This window comes from Athene cunicularia (assembly GCF_003259725.1).
Source record: "Athene cunicularia isolate RWA chromosome 3 unlocalized genomic scaffold, athCun1 chr3_part1, whole genome shotgun sequence".
In the NCBI taxonomy this organism is placed as follows: domain Eukaryota; kingdom Metazoa; phylum Chordata; class Aves; order Strigiformes; family Strigidae; genus Athene; species Athene cunicularia.
The window spans coordinates 85,665,581-85,689,775 of NW_020799097.1; the positions used below are offsets into that span (position 1 = coordinate 85,665,581).

General features: G+C 37.2%; 1 protein-coding gene across 1 annotated transcript in view; it reads left to right on the forward strand.

Annotated features, from left to right (window-relative positions):
* The first annotated feature begins 8,585 nt into the window (after window positions 1–8,585).
* Window positions 8,586–24,195, forward strand: part of SDCCAG8 (serologically defined colon cancer antigen 8) — a 108,853-nt gene continuing 93,243 nt past the window's right edge. The window contains exons 1-10 of the mRNA XM_026844588.1: window positions 8,586–8,649; window positions 9,924–10,061; window positions 11,126–11,287; window positions 11,386–11,468; window positions 16,430–16,543; window positions 16,954–17,079; window positions 17,358–17,498; window positions 18,870–18,934; window positions 21,047–21,235; window positions 23,349–23,487. Coding sequence (XP_026700389.1) covers window positions 8,586–8,649; window positions 9,924–10,061; window positions 11,126–11,287; window positions 11,386–11,468; window positions 16,430–16,543; window positions 16,954–17,079; window positions 17,358–17,498; window positions 18,870–18,934; window positions 21,047–21,235; window positions 23,349–23,487 — 1,221 coding nt within the window. The remainder of the gene's footprint in view (window positions 8,650–9,923; window positions 10,062–11,125; window positions 11,288–11,385; window positions 11,469–16,429; window positions 16,544–16,953; window positions 17,080–17,357; window positions 17,499–18,869; window positions 18,935–21,046; window positions 21,236–23,348; window positions 23,488–24,195) is intronic.

The following is a 24,195-nucleotide window of genomic DNA, read 5'->3' on the forward strand; positions in this document are numbered from 1 at the left end:
AGTTGGCAGATGTGCTCACCAAGCTGCTGTCCATGATTTACCTGAAATCATGGCTAACTGGGGAGGTCCCATTGGACTGGAGGGTGGCAAATGTGACACCCATCTACAAGAAAGGCAGAAAGGAGGATCCAGGAAACTATAGATCTGTCAGTCTGACCTCGGTGCCAGGGAAGGTCATGGAGCAGGTCATCTGGAGTGCCAATAAAAGTCATATAATGGACAACCAGGGGATCAGGCCTAGTCAGCATGGGTTTATGAAAGGCAGGTCCTGCCTCACAAACCTGATCTTCTACGACAGGGTGACCTGCTTATTGGATGAGGGAAAGGCTGTGGGTGTTTTTACCTTGATTTTAGTAAGGCCTTTGACACCATTTCCCACAACATTCTCCTGGCGAAACTGACTGCTTGTGGCTTGGATGAGCACACGCTTCACTGGGTAAAAAACTGTCTGGATGGCCGGGCCCAAAGAGTTGTGGGGAACGGAGTTAAATCCAGTTGGCAGCTGGTCACGAATGGTGTCCCCCAGGGGTCGGTGTTGGGGCCACTCCTGTTTAACATCTTTATTGATGATCTAGATGAGAGGATCGAGTGCACCCTCAGTCAGTTTGCAGGTGACACCAAGTTGGGTGGGAGTGTTGATCTGCTCGAGGGTAGGGAGGCTCTGCAGAGAGACCTGGACAGGCTGGAGCCATGGGCTGAGCCCAACTGGAGGAGTTTCCATAAGGCCAAATGCCGGGGGCTGCCCTTGGGCCACAACAACCCCCAGCAGCGCTACAGGCTTGGGGAGGAGTGGCTGGAGAGCTGCCAGTCAGAGAGGGACCTGGGGGTGTTGATTGACAGCCGGCTGAACAGGAGCCAGCAGTGTGCCCAGGGGGCCAAGAAGGCCAATGGCATCCTGGCTTATGTCAGCAATAGCATGGCCAGCAGGGACAGGGAAGGGATCTGACCCCTGTACTTGCACTGGTGAGGCCGCCCCTCGATTCCTGTGTTCAGTTTTGGGCCCCTCACTACAAAAAGGACATTGAATGACTCGAGCGTGTCCAGAGAAGGGCAACGAAGCTGGTGCAGGGTCTGGAGCACAGGACATACGGGGAGCGGCTGAGGGAACTGGGGGTGTTTAGTCTGGAGAAGAGGAGGCTGAGGGGAGACCTCATCGCCCTCTACAGCTACCTGAAAGGAGGGTGCAGAGAGCTGGGGATGAGCCTCTTTAACCAAGTAACAAGCGATAGGACAAGAGGTAATGGCCTCAAATGGCGCCAGGGAAGGTTTAGACTGGATATTAAGAAGCATTTATTTCCAGAAGGGGTTGTTAGGGGTTGGAATGGGCTGCCCAGGGAGGTGGTGGAGTCCCCATCCCTGGAGGTGTTTAAGAGTCGGGTTGACATAGCACTGAGGGATATGGTGTAGCTGGGAACTGACAATGTTAGGTTAATGGTTGGACTGGATGATCTTCAAGGTCTTTTCCAACCTATAATAGAGGATTCTGTAAAGGGAGAAAACTGGTGCACAAGGAGCCCAGGTGTTCAGTAAACTGAGTCTGGTGGCTAGAGGACAGAAAGCTGGACCAAAAAACCTAAGACATGTTTGGTTTTAGAGCCCAACAGAGAGGTTCTGATGAAGTAGCAAAGGTCCTATAACAGGGCTTTTCCCAAATAGTGTAGACCTCATATAATGAAAGTCTTTAATGTTGTGTGTAATACAGAGTTAAGAGAGTGGTATTTGTACAGTTGGGGTTATCTGCTTACTATGTAAACTTTAACACAGTTGAGACTATTTCAAATGAACCTCAGAGTCTTTAAAAGATAATAACATTTCTAAGAAAAAGTTATTCTCAAGGGAGTAAGGCATTTTGTAAAGGAGAGTAAGTGCTGTGCTATTGTATTCATGTTAATAAATAAAAATTAGCAGGCATAGTGTAAATGTCCAATGGGCTGTCTATGACACCAGTGCCAAGAACAGATGTGATGGCTTCTTGTTACTTTCCTCTTTTCTCCCAGCAGCAGTAAATATATGGAGAAGACTATTTAGAGCGCACTTCTTTATTTCTGTCATTCACCTGGTTCCTTGAACAGACAACTGTAACCTGTTTTTTGATGTTCAGTTTCCTGCTTATTTAGTAACATCACTGGCTCACTTTTGGACCAGCCTCAGTATAAGAGAAGGAGCAAAGTAGGGAGAGGCCATTCTTTTTAGGTACAGTGCCTGATATAGGCATCTTGTAAAACTACTCTGAGGAAATATTGAAATTATGTTCTGTATTCCACTTCATTACCAAGTGCAGCGTCCTATGTAATTTCAGAGAATGAAGAGGCAAGCTGTAAAACAAACTGATTAAAATATAAGACTTCTACAAATAAAGTTTCACTTTTTGGCTGCTTTATGTGACTCCAAAAATAAAATAGGAGGGATATGAAATCAAAGCCTTCCTAAGAAAATCAGTATGTGGCCCAGTTACCAGCTCTCCAAGTTAGCTGTTACACTGAAGCAGTTAAGAAGTAAATGGTAATCTACAATTGTAAATTTTTGGATTGTTTTTTTATTTTTATTTTACAATTGTTTCTAAATATTTTCCTGAGCAGAGCACATAATGTTCATTTAAGGGAAGGAACTGGGAAATGCTTGGTGTTTCTCACATGACAATCTCTAGACCTTTGGCATGTGCTTTATGCTCTGCAGAAGGGGCTGGTTTAGGAACACATGACAATGAATGCTGCAGTTCCAGAAAACAATTTCCTCTTAAAAGATGATGAATTGGTAAAAGCTGTATTGAAAACCCTCTATTTCTTATATAATGCGAAACAACAGCGAAAACCAAGTAACCAAATCAAATGGATGCACAATTCATTATTTTGAATGTTACTGGAACTTTTTGAGGCCTGTGTAATGACCAATCTGGTATAACTTGTTATCGTTGAATGTTTCCATTTAAAATCCTAGTAGCGTAGGTAGCAACTGATAGGATCTTTTCAGTCTCAAAGCTGTCGTGTAGTATATTAGTAGCATGGTAGCATACCTGTGTTTGGCAGCCAGTGAAGAGGAATAACTGCATATCAGAATGATAAATACATTAAATTGCCAGAAGGCAAAGGCAAGGACTAAGCAGAAGGGAGAACCGCCCACTGTAGGAGATCAGGTTTTAGACCATCTAAGGAACCTGAAGGTGCACATGTTCGGGGGACCAGATGAGATGCATCTGTGAGTCCTGAGGGAACTGGCGGATGAAGTGGTTAAGCCACTATCCATCATATCTGAGAAGTCACGACAGTCCATCGAAGTTCCTGCTGACTGGAAAAGGAGAAACATAACCCCCCATTTTTATAAAAAGAAATAAAGAAAATCTGGGGAACTAGAGGCCTGTCAGTTTCACTTCTGTGCTCGGCAAGATCATGGAGGGCTTCTCCTGGAAACTGCTAGGGAACGTGGAAAGTAAGGAGGTGATTGGTCACAGCAAACATGGCTTCACTGAGGGAAAATCGTGCCTGACAAATCTGGTGGCCTTCTGTGACAGTGTTACAGCACTAGTGGATGAAGGAAGAGCAACTGATATCATCTATCTGGACTTGTGCAAAGCTTTTGACACTGTCCCACATGACATCCTTGTCTATAATTTGGAGAGTCATGGGTTTGACAGATGGACCACTCCAAAGAATTGGCTGGATGGTCTCACTCAAAGAGTTGTGGTCAATGGCTTGATGTCCAAGTGGAGAGCAGTGACAAGTGACATTCCTCGGGGCTTGGTATTGGGAGCAGAGCTTTTTAACATCTTTGTTGACAACATGGACAGTGAGGGATTGAGTGTACCCTCAGCAAGCTCGCTGACAACACGAAACTGTATGGTGGGGTCAACATGCTGGAGGGAAGGGATGCCATCCAGAGGGACCTAGACAGGCAGGAGAGGTGAACCCATGTGAACCTCATGAAGTTCAACAAGGCCAAGTACAAGGTCCTGAACATGAGTCAGCAAAATCCCAAACACAAATACAGCCTGGGCGATGAGTGGATTGAGAGCAGCGCTGCAGAGAAGGACAGGGGGATTAGTGGATGCAAAACTGACTGAGGCAGCAATGTGTGTTCACAGCCCAGAAAGCCAACTTTATCCTGGGCTGCATCAAGAGAAGTGTGGACACCAGGTCAAGGGAGCTGATTCTCTGCTCTGCTCTGGTGAGACCCCACCTGTAGTCCTGTGTTGAGCTCTGGGGCCCCCGACATAAGAAGGACATGGACCTGCTCGAGCAGGTCCAGAGGAGGCCACAAAGGTGATCGTGAGCTGGAGTACCTCCCTTGTGAGGACAGGCTGAGAGAGTTGGGGTTGTTCTGCCTGGAGAAGAGAAGGCTCCAGGGAGACCTTATAGCAGCCTCCCAGTACTTAAAGGTGGCCTAAAGGGAGGGTGGGGAGGGACTCTTTACCAGGGAGCTTAGTGATTGGACAAGGGGTAATGGTTTTAAACTGAAAGAGGGTAGATTTAGATTAGAAATAGGGAAGAAATTTTTTACTGTGAGGGTGGTGAGATGCCCAGAGAAGCTGTAGCTTCCCCCTCCCTGGCGGTGTTCAAGGCCAGGCTGGACGGGGCTTTGAGCAACCTGGTCTGGTGGAAGGTGTCCCTACCCATGGCAGGGGGGTTGGAGCTAGATGATCTTTAAGGTCCCTTCCAATCCAAACCATTCTATGAAATTCCAAGAATGTGCAAAACACAACAAAAAGTTACAAGCAAATTCTCAGTTCCAGTATTTATAGGCAATTATTTGGCTGAAATGCTACCCCAGAAGAGTTACATGATGTGCTCTTTCTAAGTATCAGTAGAAAGAAAGTCAAAGTTGACATACTTTTGGACAGTAAAGTTTTCTTTAAATAGACATTATCTTTCTAACTAGTCTAATTGTTTTCTCAGTTATTGTTTCACATAAATTTTACAGTGTTTGGGTTTTTTTTTTCAAGACCTGAAACATCAGTGTAATTCCTTCTTCTCTAAGTTTCTAGGGCTGTTTTATGACTGGGAACCATGGGATAGCAGAAAGTGACCTGTTTGTTGAATTTATATTAAGTAGCTTCTAGTCATCTTCCTGTAAACATTATTAGAATTGGATTGATAGCTTTATATGATGGACTTATGGCAAATTTTTCATACAGTTGTAGTTTTTTTCTTCAATTTATGTTGCTTAACGCTTCTACCAGCTGAAGCTATTTGCTATGTCTTTCAGGCAATTTTGTTGTTTTGGATGGTTGGTTCCTTTGCTAAGCTCTCCATTAGCTCCCGGAGTATTTTCTATGGCATTTCTGAGTTCATGAATGAGGTAGCTTTGGTGCTTTCATTTAAAGGAGTGCTCTTTATAGACAGTCTTGGGCAGTGTCTGAAAAAACATCTTTTGTTTAGGCAATGCAAGCACAGTTCAATGCCTTCTCTGTTTTTTTGTTTCCACGTCAGTGGCAAATTGTTCTTGAAATGATTTCCATCTCTCCATACCCCCCGCCTTGCCCCCCAGTTGATTACTACTTTGAAAATACAGCTACTTCTTTCATGTTGTATTTTACTTCAGAGTGTCCTCATTCTAGTTGTTACCTTAATTTTTTTTCTGACAAGTTGAATGGATCTGTAGTGCGTCTCCAACATAAATATGTTGTTGTTCAGCTGTAGTACTTACATTCCCATGTAAAAAAAAAAAATTCTAACAATAATATTTAAACAAAGATACTTCTCTGGAAAAAGGATACCTATACTGTATTTTCAGGAATACTTAGATTTTGGAGTTACAGTGAGTACAGAAAATAACCAGAGTTATCAATGCTTCGTTCAGGACAGAGGAGTATCTTTATTCAGCATGTAGAATATATGGCATGTGCTGTTTGAGCATTAATGTTTCAGTCAGGGCCATACTGGTTTTGTCTAAAGCATTATGCTTAACAGAACTTAGTCTAGTCTAAAGTTGCATTCAAATTTAGATTAATTGAGGGGTACCTCCTTGTACCTAGAACAGTATGGTCCTGGTCCCAGATTAGGATTGCTGGTTGCTTCTGACTCTGAAATAATAAACAGTAATGTATTTGTTTCTATTAGGTGTTTGATCAGCTATGTCATTTCTGAGGCTTTAGATATCTGCCTGTCCCTTATGGGAAGTACTGCCTGTGATTTATACATGGTAATTGACAACTTGACAGCATTTTTGTGGAGTAGTTACCTTTTTTTATTTTTTTGATGTATTGGGTTTGACCCATCAGATTTTATTGCTAGCTTGCCATTTTTCTTAATTATCTCAGATCCTTTAAACACTGAAAACCAAAGAGCTTTATATTAATTTTTTTTTTTAAGTTTTAATCCAGATAAGTCCAATTTCATTTATATCCTCAGCTGTTCCTATAGGAAATAGCACACCATCGAAGTTTTATCATATAACAGAAATATATGATAAGATTTATTTGTGGAGTCAATGATGATTGGATTTTAAATGTGCAAATCACAGTACTTCATGCAAGCATTTTTCTGCAGTATGTTTTTACTGATGCCATTTCTATACGGTGCACTATTATAGGAATAGCCTGGCTGAAAAAGTTAGGTTGAATGTGTGAGCATTTAAAAAATTAATGATTTCTAGATTCATTAAAAAATTATCATGTTGTCTTTGAGTGAAGAGAACCTTGGTGTCCAGTAGTTTACATCCACAGAGGTTCTTAACTACTGCTTTTATATTTTAAAATAGTATGTTTACATTGGCAGAAACAACTGTAATCTTTCCACTTGGTAATGTGTCTCTTTTATCCTCGTGCCCAAAATTATGTCCCCTATTTAGGAAAAATAGGTTGTATGTACTTAGTCCCTTTTACACATCCAGTTCAACTCTTACTGAAGTAGATCTTAGCTCTTCAGTGACTAGTGAAGGTAAAGACAGACTGTCAGAAACTCCTGACTCCTAGTTTCCCAATGATGAGTATTTTGTTTATGGCAGCAACTTTCATAATTTGGAAATTGGCAAGCTTTTAATAAACTTTGGCAAATATGTGATGAAACTTTCAAAAATGTAGTGATGTTATCCAGAGGCAGCAAAGTGTAGTCAAGAAAAGTAGGTATCAGTGTGCCATTGATCATGATTTTAACGTGTTTCATTACTTCTGCCCAGTATAGTTATGGAAGAAAAGGACATAGTGTAAGAAGATCTATATTGTCTTTGAGGATAAAGTACTTATGTTCAGAAGCTGTAATACTGCAAAGAGAGAGAAGTTCTGGGAAAAACTGAGTACAGGCATTTTTGATTTTCATGTGTTCTTTGCTGGCTATGGAGCAAACATTGATACTCTGGGGTTCTCTGACAGTGAATGAGGAAATGAAGGAATTTTATTGCTATCAGATGACACACCACATAATAACTTAACGGACATTGAACACCTCTTGGCAACAACTAGTTGCAACATAGTTTACTAAATATTTAAGCCACTGCAACAGTGAAATACTTCTACCATTTCTCAATTAGCTCTCCCACCCTCACAGTATGTTGCAATGCTCAAGAATGGATGAATAGCTTAAGTATGCCAATAGAGAAATATTTGACCTAAACCCCTGTTTTTTGAATCATTGCCTTGTGAATTGTATCTGGGTTTATTATAAGAATTTAAATATTAATATTTAAAATGTGCTTTTTATGTCTTCTTTTACATGAACTTTATTAAAGGATAGAGTACCTGAAAATCAAAAGAGATAATGTGAGTTTTAAGATGACTGGGCATTAAGAGTAAGTGCTGGGAGAAGATTAATAGGTCAGAAATGGGTCAGGTTTTTGTTAAAAACTAGCATTGCTCAGAAGTGAGTGATGGCTGGCATACTGAACAGAGAACCATGTTCTTAAATATAATGCTGGGGGAGGGTGGTGGTGGTATTTATATTTTATAAGCTATAACCAAGCAGAGAAAAAGACTGAAAAGGACTGTGAAAACCATTACAGTGGAGAAAAAAAGTTGATTTCCCAACTTCAGTCAAGATGATGTGAACTTGCAAAAGATAGATAAAGTGAAGGCAGAAATACATATCTAGAATTTGTTCTTTGACTTGAACTGCTATTCCCCTTTCCATTTGGAAGTAAGGAGCTCTTAACATTTGTAACCAGCAGCATTATACTCTGAGGCACATCTTCTGAATTCTACCTAGCAAATGCTTACCTGTGCTGATTTTTTTTTTCATCTTATTTTGGCTATGAGAAAAAAAATATTTTCAGTTATTTATGCATCATATAAATTTACAGATTACAAACATGTAAAAATAAATGTTGGAAAGCTTGCCATTTTTCTAGTTGTAGCAGTTTATCCAATAAAAGATGTTACCTTATAAGCCTTGTCTCACAAGTGAAATTCCTGTTCATTTATACCTAAATGTTTCATATGCAGTAGTCCTAGGAAAGATTAACTCTCCAAAGAGTTCAGGGCTAAATGAATAAAATAGCTATGATTTTAGGTTTCTGAAAGTCAAGAAAAGTTTTGAGAGTGTGGAGTTTTGTTTTGATTTAAATTATTAATAACGGTTAACAATTAAAACTTTTCAGGGTATTTTTGACTGGTAGTTACAAATGACTGTGGCATTACTTTGGAGAAATGTAAAATAAACATGTTGTCTTATACTCCGGATAAAGTGGCTGTGAATCGTGATGGAGGCCTGTCTCACCAAGCATGTATGCTCTGTGGCTGATCTAGGGGCCATTTTCTTGGTTCACTTGGTCTTATGGTAGAACCGAGAGATCCTACTTTGTTGAACATTGCATAAATCCATACTACTTGGGTTACTACTCTGTCTTTTCTAGTTAGTAATATACATTGCTTAAAGAGAAGAGAAATTAAATCCTCATCTCTATTTGTACATTGGCAATTGAAAGAAAGAAGTAATAAGTGAGTTGCCTGAGGTCCTATGGTGTGAACTAGAATTATTGTTGTCTAAAACCAAGCCCATATTGATTCCCAATCCAGTTGTCATCTCTCAGCTGCAATTCTCTCAAGTTTCTCTTCTGGCATATTGGAGCTGTTCAACTGTATCAGAGAGATATGTCATTTGTGATTGGAAAGTTTTTGATTTTTATGAAGTGAGCTGAATCAAATAAAAAAAAAATTAAAAAGGAATAGAAGAGAAAAAATATTGAAAATGAGAAAAGACCATTACTGTATCACCCTCCAGTAAGTCAATTAGTTCTTGAAAGGCTTCATAAAAATATTTGTATTTATCTGGAAAGAGAGGTTTTCTGGTGGGTTTTTTGGTGGTGTGGTGGGTTTTTTTGTTGTTGTTGTTTGTTTTTTTTTTTTACCCAGAATGATGAGTGTTGTTATTTATTTTTCACACTTGTTCAGAAGCCATAGAATCATGGAATAGCTTGGGTTGGAAGGGATCTTCAAGATCATCTAGTTCCAACCCTCCTGGCATGGTCAGGGACACCTTCCACTAGACCAGGTTACTCAAAGCTCCATCCAACCTGCCCTTGAAAACTGCCAGGGGGAGCATCTGCAGCCTCTCTGGGCAACCTGTTCCAGTGTCTCACCACCCTCACAGTAAAAAATTTCTTCCTTATTTCTAATCTAAATCTACCCTCTGTCAGTTTAAAACCATTACCCCTCATCCGATCACTACTCTCCCTGATAAAGAGTCCCTCCCCACCTTCCCTGTAGGCACCCTTTAAGTACTGGGAGGCTGCTGTAAGGTCTCCCTGGAACCTTCTCCAGGCTGAACAACCCCAACTCTCTCAGCCTGTCCTCATAAGGGACATGCTCCAGCCCCCTTATCATCTTTGTGGCCTCCTCTGGACCCACTTAAGCAGGTCCATGTCCTTATGCCTGGGGACCCCAGAGCTGGAGCTGAAGCCATTGGTCTTTATTTAATCACTGCTTTATGCTGACTCAGTTTGCTGAGTTTTTGCTTCATTTACTCAGATATTTTTTTAGTTGTGTTGCTGTTATGGAGGTAGACCAAAGTGTCTTCACACAGAAAATAAACTTGAACAAACTTTAGTTTGTAACCAAATCCAAGCAGCCAAAACCAGCAAGACAACAGTGGTAACCAATAACCTTTATGAAACTCTAGGTTCAGTGTATGAGCTGGGTAAGTTATTACTATATAGCAACACTGAGGGATAGCACATAAGAATGATGGCTCCAAAGTGTGCACACACTCACTCACTTGAAGGGGAAGCCTCTCAGTCAAGGGTACCCAGAAGATGTACAAACTCACCCAGAGGGGTTTAGGGCTCACTCAAAGATATGCAGAAGTATTCACTTACCAAGGGGAAGGTGAGGGCATTCAATCCTGGGAAGTTTCCTTGGGTCATGTCCCAGTCCCAGGGGAGGGCTTCTGATTGCAGGCCCTCTGCTCTGAGGAGCACCACTCCAAGGGGTCTCCAGTGGGGTCACTGTTTTATAGCCTGGTTGGCTCTAAACTGTGATCATAAATGGTCGGCGTTCTACAAACCTCTCGACTGAGGCATTTTGTTGGCTGAGGGCCTCATCTGTCGACCAGGAGTCCCACCTCCATTTTCCCATCATGGGGTGCAGGTGGTGTATGATGGCCTGTACCCAGCCAGGTTGTGTACATGACAGCAACCATGGTGTGCTGACACAGGTGAGAAAGTAAGGGTGTGAAAGAGCTGGCGGTGGCCATGGTAAAAGCCCTAAGCCCCTGGTGGGGGTGGGTGTGCTCCTGCCACAGCTATGCATTGCCTTACCATGTGTGGTAGCATTATTGCATTATTAGAATTCAAAAATACTGGCTTTGGTGCCCAGTCCTGCACAGTGTATGGAAAAGAGCATGAGCTTCAGGTTCATTGAAAAGTATCAAGGCTGTGTATGCCAGGAAATATTTTAGGGTCAAGTATATTATTACTTGTGCTGCTGCAGACTTAATGTATTGACAGGCTAAGATGCTATTTATAGCTGCTTCTTTGAAAATGTAGTAAATATTTCTTCTGCAAATTGTGACATACAGTAGTTAGTTTGACTGTTTGCATTAGGTAATTGCTTCCTGAGCCTGAATTTAGATCTAATAGTAAAGCTAGACAGATGCTGAATGCTTTTATTTCTCCCATTCTTTTGCAAATTTAAAATAACAGTCAGTAGATACTTTCTTTAATGTTGTTTATTGTGGCTAATGATGTGGGGGTTTTTTTTTAGAGCATGCTAGTGAAAGCATCTGTCAACTGAAATACGCCTTGGAGGAAAGACAGTTTGCAAAGGGTGAGGATGAAGTTGGATTTGACCAGTCCTCTGTCAACAGGTACAATGTTGACAGTGGGCACTGTCAGAACCAGCAGGAACAGCAGCACAGTCATGCAGGTAAGATTATGCTGAAAGCAATAAGTTTAAAAATTGTTAGAAATTATACTAATTTCAGTGAAAAAAAAATTGTTTATAATATTTGTATCTCTTCCTAGTTAATCAACTTAAAATTTTATTGCAACATCAAGAAAGAACGGAAAGTGAAGTCTCTCTGTCAAGGAGGAAGATGTCGTTCTCTGTATGTTTTTTCTTGGATTTTTTGTGTTGTTTGAATCAATGTCGTGCATGATGAGATCAATTTTCTAGTATCCAGGAAGAAAAACAATGACCAAATATTTTTTTTTAATTTTGAAATATAGGAGAGTCTCGAGGCTATGGCCAGAATTGGTATGTTATGACTATAGCAGAAGAAAAAGAAATCTATAATACAGGATTTAGAGTTCTCTTTTGTTAACCATGCAGTGTGGGTTGCAGTCCACAATGCTTTCAGCTTTCTCATCTTTTACTTTCCACCAAAAGTTCATCATTTATGTTTTGGAAACAGTTGGGATGAACTATATGGACAAATTTCTGTAAAAGCAGCCTCTGTTTTCCATTGATTGTACTTTAGTATTCTCAAAGGCCTTTTTATGCTGAAACTATGTTCTTTATTTAGAGGATTAGAGATATTCATGTAACAACAGGTGTTGTAGCTCTGCCAAAATGCAGTGGTCTCTGTCAAAGTTAGTTTACATACTTAGATGGGCTTCTCAGATTTATCCTTCTTGCAGCAGAACTGCACCAAGTATACATGCAATGCACAGTTCAGTTACAGAGCAACTACTAGATACTAGTATCCCTATAGGAAAATAATTCAAAGGCACTGTTCCAGTTTTATCTTTTGGTGGCTTCCACTGACTCTTTTTGGCTTATACTAAGCAAGACAAACAGTTCTTTGCTGTCAAAGCTGAGGTAGCAGCAGAACAATCAAAGGCCTATATTCTTGCTGTTTTGCTTTGAGCCTGTGTCATGACCCTAGCTCTACTGTTCTGACACTGAGAAACTATTTAAAGTTCAACTTTTCTGAGTTTTCTAAAATCTGTGAGTCTGATTGTCCTGCCAGGTACCTTTGCCTCATAATGGTGCAGGATAGAATTAGTGTTTTGTAGCTCAAGGGAACGGTGCATCGTGGGTTGATCTTTACATGACATGAATCGGTATCAATTTGTATTTAGCCTTTGGAGGGGAGAGGAAGCATCTTTTAATCTATCTTTGACAAATTTTTCTACTTGTATTGGAGAACTTCTAGTAGAGCGGAAAAATTCAGAAAATTGATAGTTTTTCTAAGAAACATATGATAGTGCTTTCAGGGAGTGAATTAAAGGATGGAGGAATAAACAGGTGGGAATTTACTGTATTGATAGGGCATTGTCCCAATTTTTCCTCTTGGATGTTTCCAATGAGAGGGATTCTGTGAAGTGGTGGCCTTGCTCTCCTTTTCAACTGTTCTCCATCTGCTTGCTAACCAGGATATGATTGTGTTTTGAAGACAGCTCAATTTGTAAAGCTCAAAAAATGTGGAAGTACAAAAGTGCACACACCAAAAACCCCCAAACCCTTATAAAATACGATCTTGTCTGATGGTTTGCTGGACACTGCAAAAATGCTTCTTGTATAACAAGAATCAGATTCCCCAAAGATCAAGGAAAACAAGCTTAGATTATGAGTAACCTTAACCTTTTGCTTTGAATTATGCTAAAATACCTGATGACTGCATGTGTCTATAGGTAAATGAAATATTTCACAGAAGCTATACTGTTTAGTAAATTTTACATTTCATATGTATAAATAACATTGTCTTAACAAAATTCCCATATCTTGCTCACTGATAAAAGTTGTAAGAGACATCAAACGCATACGTCTTTTTTTTTTATTACACCCAGATGGTTGGGCAGAGATTTTCCTTTTGCTCTCTACCTCATCACCTGAGGTCAAGGATCAGCAAGATTGCTTCATACAACTGCAGTTCTACAAGCCAGCTCTTGGCAGACCTAACTGCATCCAGCCTGGCTTCCTGACACTGTTCTTATAGCTGGAGTTCCTGTGACCGATTCTCATTGTTTCTTGCCAGTTTACAGGGCAGCAGATTACAGTTTACAGACTGCTAGCAGGAATGTCTCTAATTCTGGTGTTTAGAGGTTTGGAATTTGAGGCTTTCTGGAAAAGTACAAGGTGGGCCAAATTATTTGGGATGTTGGCAAAGCTATTTGTCACCATGTAGAATACTGGCCTCTAAAACTGCCAAGCATTTGTATTGTTTAAATCCTTGTGTTTATATGGTAAGCTTTTCAATATTAAGAATGCAAATGTGAATAGCATTTCTGAGACTCAGGCATAAACATTTGGTAATTCATACTGATCAGATGTGTCTTTCAGTTCTGATTTTAATATTTGGCCTACTTTAAATATATGCCTTCCCAACCTTTGTTCTTTCACCCTATAACATGTTAAAATTAATCACAATTCCCAAATTATTTTATAATTAATTGATAACAAGTATGTAGTAAAAAAAGGTAAAAATAGATCACAAACGATCTACCAGGTATTCACCCCATGAAATGGCACACAGAGGCTTCTAAATAAAGAAATATCCCAGTGGCAGTGCTGTGAGTTAATAAGTTGTGTTAAGAAATCCACTGTTCTTTTTCTGTTGGGAAAATATATTGTATTATATATTATTTTTCTTTCAGTAAAACTATTTTGCACTTTTGTATATATTATACCAATATTTCTCAAGTTTCTCAGGTTAAACATTAGCACTGTCTTTCAGTGAAAAGTAATTTGAATAGAAGTGGAGTTTTTCACATTTTTCAAACACAGCTGTGGTGTAATCTTTTCAGTGAGGAAGCTGAAGGTCTCAGCCGCAAGGTGTCTATTACACTTTCAGAAAAGAGGGAAGGATGAATAGGAGACAGAGGAACAGAACAACGAATTACAAATATTATTCACTCTGTATTATATTTTTAAATTTTTTAAAATTTTATAAAGTAGTTGAGATTAACAGACTCTAAAGCAAGGTGAATTCTGAGTCAATAGAACATGGAACTTACATGCACTGAGGCAGGTGGAATACATTGCAAATTCAGTCTCTTCTCTAGATGTTTTTCTGGATGGTTCTGCAAAACCCTCCATTTTTCTCTGCAGTCGTAGTTCCAGATTTCTCAAGAGTCATCTCCCTTTAATATGGCAAATACTTACATTGTGTGTAATTTGACAGGAAGGCTTTTTTTGCTAGAAACCTTCTCCTCACCCTGGTTAGTAGATTTTATCTTTAAAGGTTGGACAGAGAATCTTAATACCTTGTTGAGGAAAAAAAATTCAGTTATTGTCAAAACCTATAGATAAGATAACTAGTGGATGTAATAGCAATTAGTAGCAATTAGTAGCTTTGGATTTTGTGAATGGTGATTGTTTCAAAAAATCATATTATAGACAAAGATGTAGGTTTATGAATCTTTCAGGAGATTAAGGAGATTTAGGTGTACAACTGTTCAGTTAGGTCCTGAAAATTAGTTCTATGATCTTTAAGACTTTAAGTATATTTGAGAAGCATATTGTGGAATATATTTGCACAAAAAGGAGTGTTTCTGACCCGAGATCACAGATGTTAGAATTGTATCAGTTTCAAAACTAGCTAGGGATCATCATAAAGATGCTTGTTTTCATCCAGAATATTGAACTAATGCTAGAAATGTACTATTGTTCCTTTGAGAGGACCCCATTAACAACTCTGTGTGAATTTTGTATCTTACCAGGAAAGAATACAAACAAGGGAGATTTAACCTTTTATAGATGTGAGTAAAACTGTTCAGTAAATTGGTGAAAAATGCAGACGTCTTTTCTATAAGAGGATATATCTTCTCCTTAGAGACATGTCGCAGTTTGGTTGTCTTAATTATTTAAAAAAACTTCAAAACATTGAAAAAGGCTTGCATTGATATACTTTCTTTTAGGTTTAGGAATTAAAATAGTTCATATGTGTCTACTAGCATTAGACTGTACTTATTTCTTTCAGTGGATGAAATTTGCAATAGTGTGATATCAAAATAAGGTAGCAAAGCAATATTGAAATACATAAAGAGAATGAGTGAGGATCTCATAGTAGCTGATTTATTTAAATTTCAGAGTAGACACTCCATTAAATATTTTTGTGGTTATTCAAATGCAGTTTCATTGCAGACTAACATATTTATTCTTAGTACTGTTGCTCCATTAAAATGATTTTAAAGATTTTTATATTTCATTAGAACTAAATAAATTCTTATACTAGAAAAAATATTTGTTATGCTCTAAATAAGTCCTTATTAGATTGACACGAACTGTTTGTTGCTAATAGGATCAAAGAGAGGCTGTAGTTTTCAGGAAATTATTTAATTTATGATTTTAAGGGCATTTTAGTAGTATTTATTTACATTCTTTAACTGTACTGTATTCTTAAGAGTAAATGCTATAAAGTTAGAGCAATTGTGTTTTTCACATTTTGTAAAAAGTTTAACCCCTGTTTAAATCTTGCTCAGCAAGGCAGAGATGTAATTGTTTATCTTGAATGGGCAACGATTCCCTTCATTACCTTCTTTAACTAGTTATTTGTGAGGCTGTCAAAAATTTTACCTATTTATAGGGTCTTTGGAAAGGTTTTTTGGAATTTTCTTTTAAAATACTATTAAAGTTCTTTGATAAACATCATATCTATTACACATTTTCCTGTGTTTCTATGGAGGTATTAAAATTGCAGACATTGTGTTTCTGCAGCAATTGTTAATGAACATTTAGAGGAGTTGTCTTTGCACACCCATAACTCATTGAAATTCAAGGGATTTTTGTATTAATTTCACAGAGAAGAAAATACCCCCTTATGTTTGTTTAAAATGGATGATACACTTTAAATAGCAGTATGAATTTTGTTTACAAATAAGTTTGTGGGTATGATTTAATCCTGCTTTATAGATATGCTTAATCAAGCAGCTGTATGTTTCGACAGAAGTGACATATTTACTTTTTGTATTGAGGAATTTATGTTCTGACTGTTTCTCCTCTCCTCATGATCTCATACTTGATGACTTTTTATTAAGTGTGTATAGTATTCTATGTGCAAACAACATCTTATTACAGTAAATGGAAAACCAGAAAATAACACATGCTATTCTTTACTTCCTTCAGAAACTCCCAGAAGATGCCACTGGAGACTTACCAGCCTTTTCTGATCTCATTCCTATAATAAATGATCAGTCACAGTACATTAACCATTTAGAAGCAGAAGTGAAGTTTTGCAAGGTATTTCATATATTTCACCTACTAAAACTCTGGTCCCCTAAATATGGAGAATTGCTTTTAAAACAGCTTACACTTAGTTTTGAGATTGATTGTTGTAATGACCAAAACTGAGCCAAATGTAGTTCAGTAGATACTGAGCCTTACCATGCGTCTTGGTGCCTGTGTAGTGCTTAAGGGCCTTCAAAGATATTTTTATGTGCTGTCACAAATACAAATAAACATTTGTTTTTTTAAGAAGTTCTAGGGAAATTCAAGCTACAAAAATAAAAAATCTTTCTTCTGAGTTCTTATTCTCTCTAAAAGGGTTGAAATAGTTGAGAATATTTATCTAGACTTCTGGTCTCTAGATGTATTTAAATGTTGATAGTTGTTTCAGGGAGCCTTATACATGCAGTTCCTGTATCCTCTAGGAGGAATTGTCTGGGATGAAAGATAGAGTACAAGTAGTTGTACTTGAAAATGAGGAACTCCATCAGAAACTGAAATTCTTAACTGCGGAACATATGCTGAGAGAACAAACTCTTCTAGATGCCTCAGTAAGTTTTTATTCTTTCTGTTGTTTTAATCAGTGTTCAGGGACCTGATTCTTTTTAAGGAAGGCTAGATAAATGGTTATCCGCAAACTGAATTTTAGTCAAAATTTGATGAGAGTTTGTAATTATCATAAATATCATAGGTTGCTAACCTAATTAACTTGTTTATTGGTCCTTATATTCTACTGTAATAAAAACTATAAGATTCAGTACTTATTAACATTTGTTTTAAAAAAACAGCCTACATAATTATAACTGAAGCATTAATACTTTTATTTTAGGCAAATACTCAGAACTCCTGGCCTGTAGGTAGTAATGACTGTATCATGCATCAGCCTGTCACGTCATCACCAGCACATAACAAAGATCAGGCTTTTGTTACAGCAGCTGTTGCAGAAGTGGGAAAATGGCCTGTAGAACTGGTTGGTATTAACTTTCTTTTCAGAATCATAGCTTTGCAAAACCTTTCAGTGCTTTTGTTGTTGCTGAAGTTCTGATGATTAATTTTGTAACAGATATACATGAGGAGTTGTGATTGACTGAACTTTAATCTGAGGTCAAATTTTATTCTCTCAAACCTCATCTTCTCATTATACTCTAATTAATATTATTACCCAGTTGGACACAGATAACAGGTTGTATCTGCAGATGTTGACTTCCCAGAGAAGTCATTTGAAGAATGTCCTGTCAGTGACAATGTCCAGTACAGCGGCTCCACTGTACTTTGGAGATTCTTAGCAGTAACACAACACACAAGCAGGTGGGAACTAGCTGGTGTAATTTAGGTAGCCCTCCATGCAAACTCTTGCAATGAGTCTTTCTGCATTTGGAACAGCACAAGCTCAGTAAGGTACAAAAGTAGCTTTGTAAAGGCTGTTTTCCCTAAGCTGAATTACACGTTTCGTGCTTTTATAGATACAGAGGAGCCCTAGTGATTCAGAAATGATGTTGTAACTATCCTGTATTTTTAGTTTGGGAAGATATTCTTAACTTTTTTACTCTAAATTAATGGAGTGGCATTGCTTTCTTCATGTAAAAACATGGTTAATTGAATTTTTTTACTTTTTTTAATCCATGTGCTGTGGAATTTAAAAGGTAATTTTATTCTTCAAGATAATTGTATGTATTTATTAAGTTTTTCCTAGTAAAATATATTTTTGTGGGTTTGTGCATCATCTAGAACTGAAAACCTCTTCAGTGATTCCTAATGTCTGCAGTTGTTGGAAAGCTATTTTTTACAATAATTGCACTTTTACTTCATCTGCCCTATTTAAAACAAGAGAATAATATTGATTGTGACTTCTTTCTAAGCATAATAGTGAGCTAAATTTCTGTTTCTTTATCTGGTTTGTTATCACCATTGTATTTAAGACTGGTACGCTTGATGTATATACCTAGTTCTTCAGCAAGTAATAAGAGTAACTCACTGTATTATAAATAGCCTGTCTACTTGAAATTCTTCAGAATTCCTCTTCTATTTCTGCTGACTTGTGGGAGAGTAAGAGCAAACTCGAGACAAGATGATCAATTTGTGTAAATCATTGTAGAGGGATGCAGTTGGAGCTGAAGCACTTTACCATATGAAGATCTGGCAAGATGTGTAGATATAAGGAAATGGGAAAGTTGTTCCTTTTGTAGACTTTCACAAGTGTAAAATATTTAGATTTCTCTGACACTAGTTTTTGAGCAGGTTTATATCTTCAGGGGAAAAGTATGAATGTGGCTAGATTTATTGTCAAGACAATATTATGAATAAAGCAAAAGACACTTCTTTTCTCCCATCTTTTCTAAAGGAGAAACTAAAACTTCTTTATCAAGAAAAAGTCAATATCCTTGATGCTCAAATACAATCTTTAAGGTAAAGTGAATTATTTTTTTTTAAATTATTGTTAATTAATTATCACTTCATAACAACATGAACTGCTCTTAATTTGAATTTAAGTAAGAGAATGCCTCAATGTCTAAATATTGTGTTCTCCAAGTGTCCCTGAAAGCTGGTTTTATGTGATTTTTTCTCAAATATAAATGTAGCAATATATAAATTTTATAAATTCGAATGAATTATTGTATTTATAGAAATTACAACTTTAAAGAAACATCACATCTTTTAAGGTAGATCAATAAAAAAAAAAAGTTGTTAAAATTTTAACTTGTGTGAGCTCTTCCATGATTAGCTTTATTCTACTAATATTTTATATTGCAAGTTTTAAAAATCTCAAGCATTGTACTAGTTTAGGCCACATAATGATTCTGGAGCAGGAAAACATAGGTTTGAAGCATGCAGGCAGTGTTTCTAGTCATGTAACCTGCATATCTTTAAACTCAAAAATATTTGAAAATAAGTCTTCATGTACTCAAATTATTGAAGGTTTGAATAGGTAGCAAATTATGGAGAAAACAGAAGTATAGGCAAACACTTTAGGATCTGTTTTTTAGGAGTAAACTTTCCCCTGTACACTTGCATTCATGATACTGCTGCTGAATCTGTTTAATTACGTTTTTCTCTAAATCAATTGTGGTTTCATATATCTGAAAACTCTAAACTTCTGTGTGTGTGTGTGTGTGTGTGTGTGTGTGTGTGTAGAAAGAGTTACTGATAGGGAGACAAGTTTAAATATGCCCTCTGCAGTGGTTAAATCTTAAACATGCAAAGCCAATTGTGCTAGTGACAGTAAAGGGGGATCTTAAATTTTGGCTGTGTAATCCAATTTTAATTTCTTTTTTTTATTATTCCCCATTTGGCTTGAAATGTTATATATACTGAGAAATAAATATTGGAGGCTTAAATAGGCTGAAAATTTCCACAAGTACCTTATTTGACCTCTTGATTTTCCTAAGGGACATGATCTTTCAAACTGTAAGTTCTGCAATGCTCTTGAGTATTTGCTAAATTTTGATTAAACTGAGAAATTGTATTGCTTTCAGTGGGACTATCCTTGTTTGTAACTTTGAGCATGAATTTACATAGGACTCACTGATTTCTCTAAGATTTCCCAACAATAGGTCTGTTGTACCATGACTGTCTTAAGGATATATGCAGAGCAAATAGTGGATTATATTTAATAGAGCAACTACTAAAATTGGAAAAAGTGCACAGAAGATTTCCCAGATGGAAATAAGCATGCATGCAGTGTATATATCATGTGCACAGTAAATCCAATGCAACCAGAATGTGTCAGACTTACTATGTGTATGCTGCCCAGATGGCCTGCATAACAAACCAAAATTTGGATTCATTGCACAATTTGTCAAATTGATCTATATGTGCACAGTGTGCGTTTGTCTGGAACTTCCTGATGTCAGCATTCCTACCACTTAAGATCTTCCTGGCCTGACAGATGCTTGGAAATTCTGGAGAAAATTCTTCAGAGCACCTGGTAAAAATTTTGAAGACGAGTGAAAAACTTAACCTGTTTTTGTGGAGACGTGGTTGACCTCAAGTTTGTGTGTATTGCTGGATCAGAGTGAATGTGCTCAATACATCTGGATTTTGTCTAGGGAGCATAGGGGAATTATATTGTAACTTTGCAGTTAATTTGAGAGTAGAGAAGAAATGTGAAGTTAGTGGTATTATTAGTAAGAACACCAGAAAAAAAAGTTAAATAGGATATTGAAATATTTGCACAGCTGATAGTGTTTCTTTTACTCTTTTTCAGACAAGGTGGAAGCCTACAAGTTTTATGTAATAATTTCTGTGCAACTTCACTGTTTTCTGATACTACAGTAGGAAGGAACAAACTAATATAATTTTGTTTTGTCTACTAATAATTTTGATTGGACCATTTATCTATTATTTTTCTGTTAAAGCCTTCCTTACCCTACCGAAATATGTATGCTAATATTCATTACAGGGATTTGTAGGTTCATTACAGTTCTTTGTAGATGACATCTGTAAATATATATTGCTTATATTTATAAGTTGTAGAAATGTTTGATTGCACAGATAATATTTTTTATTTCTTTTTTCTAGAAAAGACCTTTCAGAATCTCAGAATACATGCAGAGATTTGGAAGGAAGGCTAAAACACCAGAAGTCACTTGTTTCAGCCACAAATTCTATCCGGGTTGGTGGTCTGTGTCTGAAATGTGCGCAACACGAGGCAGTTCTTGCACAGACTCATTCTAATGTTCACATGCAGACCATTGAGAGGGTGACAAAGTATGTTGGGGGAGTATTTACTTTCTTGTTGAAAGTACAGTTGCTTACATTAAACCATATAAGTGTCAATATGTTGGGTTGCATTCATGGAGAGATGTGCACTTTTGGAACAATGGACTCCCAAGTTGTAGTTATAATTCTAAAATCAATAGCAGAATAGGAGTGTAGGTCCCAGCCACTTTGAAGTCCATGGTAGTTTTGCTCCTTATTTCAACTGGGAAAGAATGTTAATCATTATCTTGTAATTATGATACCTTGGGCTGTCCAGATAATCAGACTGTTGATAGTCTTTTTCCTGCGCTTTTTGTACAAACAAACCCTTCACTCTGCCAAAACAGATATTGTAGAAGACTGTGTATTTTGATTATTTCCTGAAAAAGTTCCATATCTTTCTGCAGTTTGAAGTCTTTCTAGCTCCACTAGAACTTTGGGGAACTTTTAGGATACATCAGCAGTGTAATACATTTTTTTTTCCCCTTGAATTTGCTTAGTAGGACGGGTGTTTGGGATAGGATGCATTGCTCCTCCCTAACTACAATAAGTCAGGGGAAAAAAATTCCTTTGGATGAAAATTCTTTGCTGCAGGCTTTTTTAAAATGTAGCTTTTATTTAAATTATTTTTAAAAACCAGCTATACAGGCTGAATATAATATATATAATTCAGAAATCCCAACAGCATTAAAATGTTTTTTTCTTAAGAAATTATGCTGGTCAATCATCTTCAAAAATCTCTCCCTTTCTACTTGCTAGTAATAATGATAGGATACTGCAGCTTTCTCCAAGTTTATTAAGCAGACACCTACTTATTGTCAGTTATCTGAAACTTCTTAGGATTTCTGAAGTTTTAGAATGAGTCTTCTGGACATGAGTTCGTGGGTTGATTAGAAGCAAGAAGTTAGAAGGGACGTAGTACATACAGTCTGTCAAATGGATATTATCTCTATGCATTAGATGGCTGTTTCCAGGATTTATAGATTTTTCTATTGTCAAATCCAAGAGTTCTCTGGGAAAGCTCTCTGTTGCTGAAAAGTCATGTGTCAAAAGTATTTTCATAAGAAAATTACTTATTTGTAATAATAAATAACAAGCTGTAAATCAGTACATTTTTGTCATCTCGTATTATAGTGCAGTTTGAAAAAAAAATGAGATGACCTATTTATCTTTCTTAAACTATTATTTCAGTTGGAGTTTTAACAAAATGTGAAAGCTACATCTTCCTGTGATGCAGCTTATGGAAACAAAAATATTTCAGTAGGGATTTTCAAAGGGACTTTGTCCAAATCTTGTTGAAACAGAAATTCAAAACATGACTTAGTTCTCTGGCAAATACAACTGTGTTACCATTCCACACAACATGAAAAAAAAAAAAAAAAAAAAAAAAAAAATTTCAGCCAGAATCTCTAATTGCACCTGAAATACAGACAATTATATTCTTAATTTAAAAGCTTTCAACACATCAAAATAATTAAAAGGTGAAGTTAAATATTACAGTTTTACCAACTGTGCTTCATCATTTGGTATAGATCTCAGTTTCTTAACAAAAGTTCAGAGGGGATGTAGAATTCAGAAGTTTTACTGTTTAGTTCCAGTTTGCAGCAAAGAGCTATTGATTTTCATTTTGTATACTTTGTGATTTGAATTACTTGAATTTGAACCTAATCCTTCCTTTTATGTTTTGCTCCCTATTTTACATTTAATGACACCATGGTTTCATATCGTTTTAATCTTTTCTTCCATGAAAAAACATGGCTTTTTTGTTGTTTGTTTGGTTGGTTGCTTGGTTTTTAGCATGGATCCCCATTTAGTAATGCCAACAGAATATTGCTCAGCTTCAATATATTTGTAACTTGAGCTCTGCTGTCATTACTGGCAGTTTCCCTAATGATCCATCCTTCTCAAGTGAAGGACTGGTCATCAAGCAAATGATATTTTTAATATCTACCAAGCTAGCAGTATGCTGTTTTTCAATCCATTCTGGTTTTAGTCTTGCTTCACTTACCACCCTTATGTCTTTTATCTGTTAACATTTTATATTTGATATACCTGTTGGTTTGGGTTTTTTTCTCTTGAGAAAAGATGTAGAAAAAATATCTGGTTTTATCTTTATATGCAGAGAAAGAGATGACTTGATGGATGCACTTGTTTCGCTGAGACAAAACATGAAAGAGATGCATCAAAGAGAATCTAATGCTTGTGAGCAAGTTAAACAAGCTGTACAAATGGCAGAAGAGGCCAATTTAGAAAAAACACAGGTAAATTCATCAAGAAACGAGAACTTTTCAGTATTCAGATCTACTTCAAATGTTAATTAGTTTTCATAAGTTCTTTATCACATATTTACATGGTGTTGTGGATTGAAAAGGATTGCTCTGTGCGACATTCTGTGCAGTAACATGAACTCCCTGTATTTGAGTTCTTAAATTCTCATCAAGGCTGTAGGATGAGTTGCATTCTTAGGCCATCATTTACATTCTGATGTACTTTCACAGCTAGGTGATAGAAATTGAATGGTAGAATTTTCAAAGGCATTTATGATATGGAGGATATTTTTCATATCACATTTCTGAGCTACTCTGGAGAGAATACTTAAAATGCTTACCAACAACTCTTTTGCCTCAGATGAGTTCAGTGCAAGAACTGATTAGCTAACAGAACTCTTTGAAGATGAGAGTTCTGCCTGATGCTACCTACAGGAAGCTTTTGGTGCTATATAAATAATGATAAAACCAGTTTTGATCTAATGCTTGTGTTAACCCTAGCTACTGTGTACAGTCAACCGATATTGACCTAAATTATTTCCTTGATATTTAGTGACATCTACTGTGTTATTAGTGAATTACTATGGAATTGAGAGAGGTTTGTTTTGTTGAAATGCTGTTGTTTTAACTAGTGGACAAGATCAATGTAATTGTTTTATTGATCAAATTGGTATTATTCATCCAGTGCTGTAAGGGGGGGGG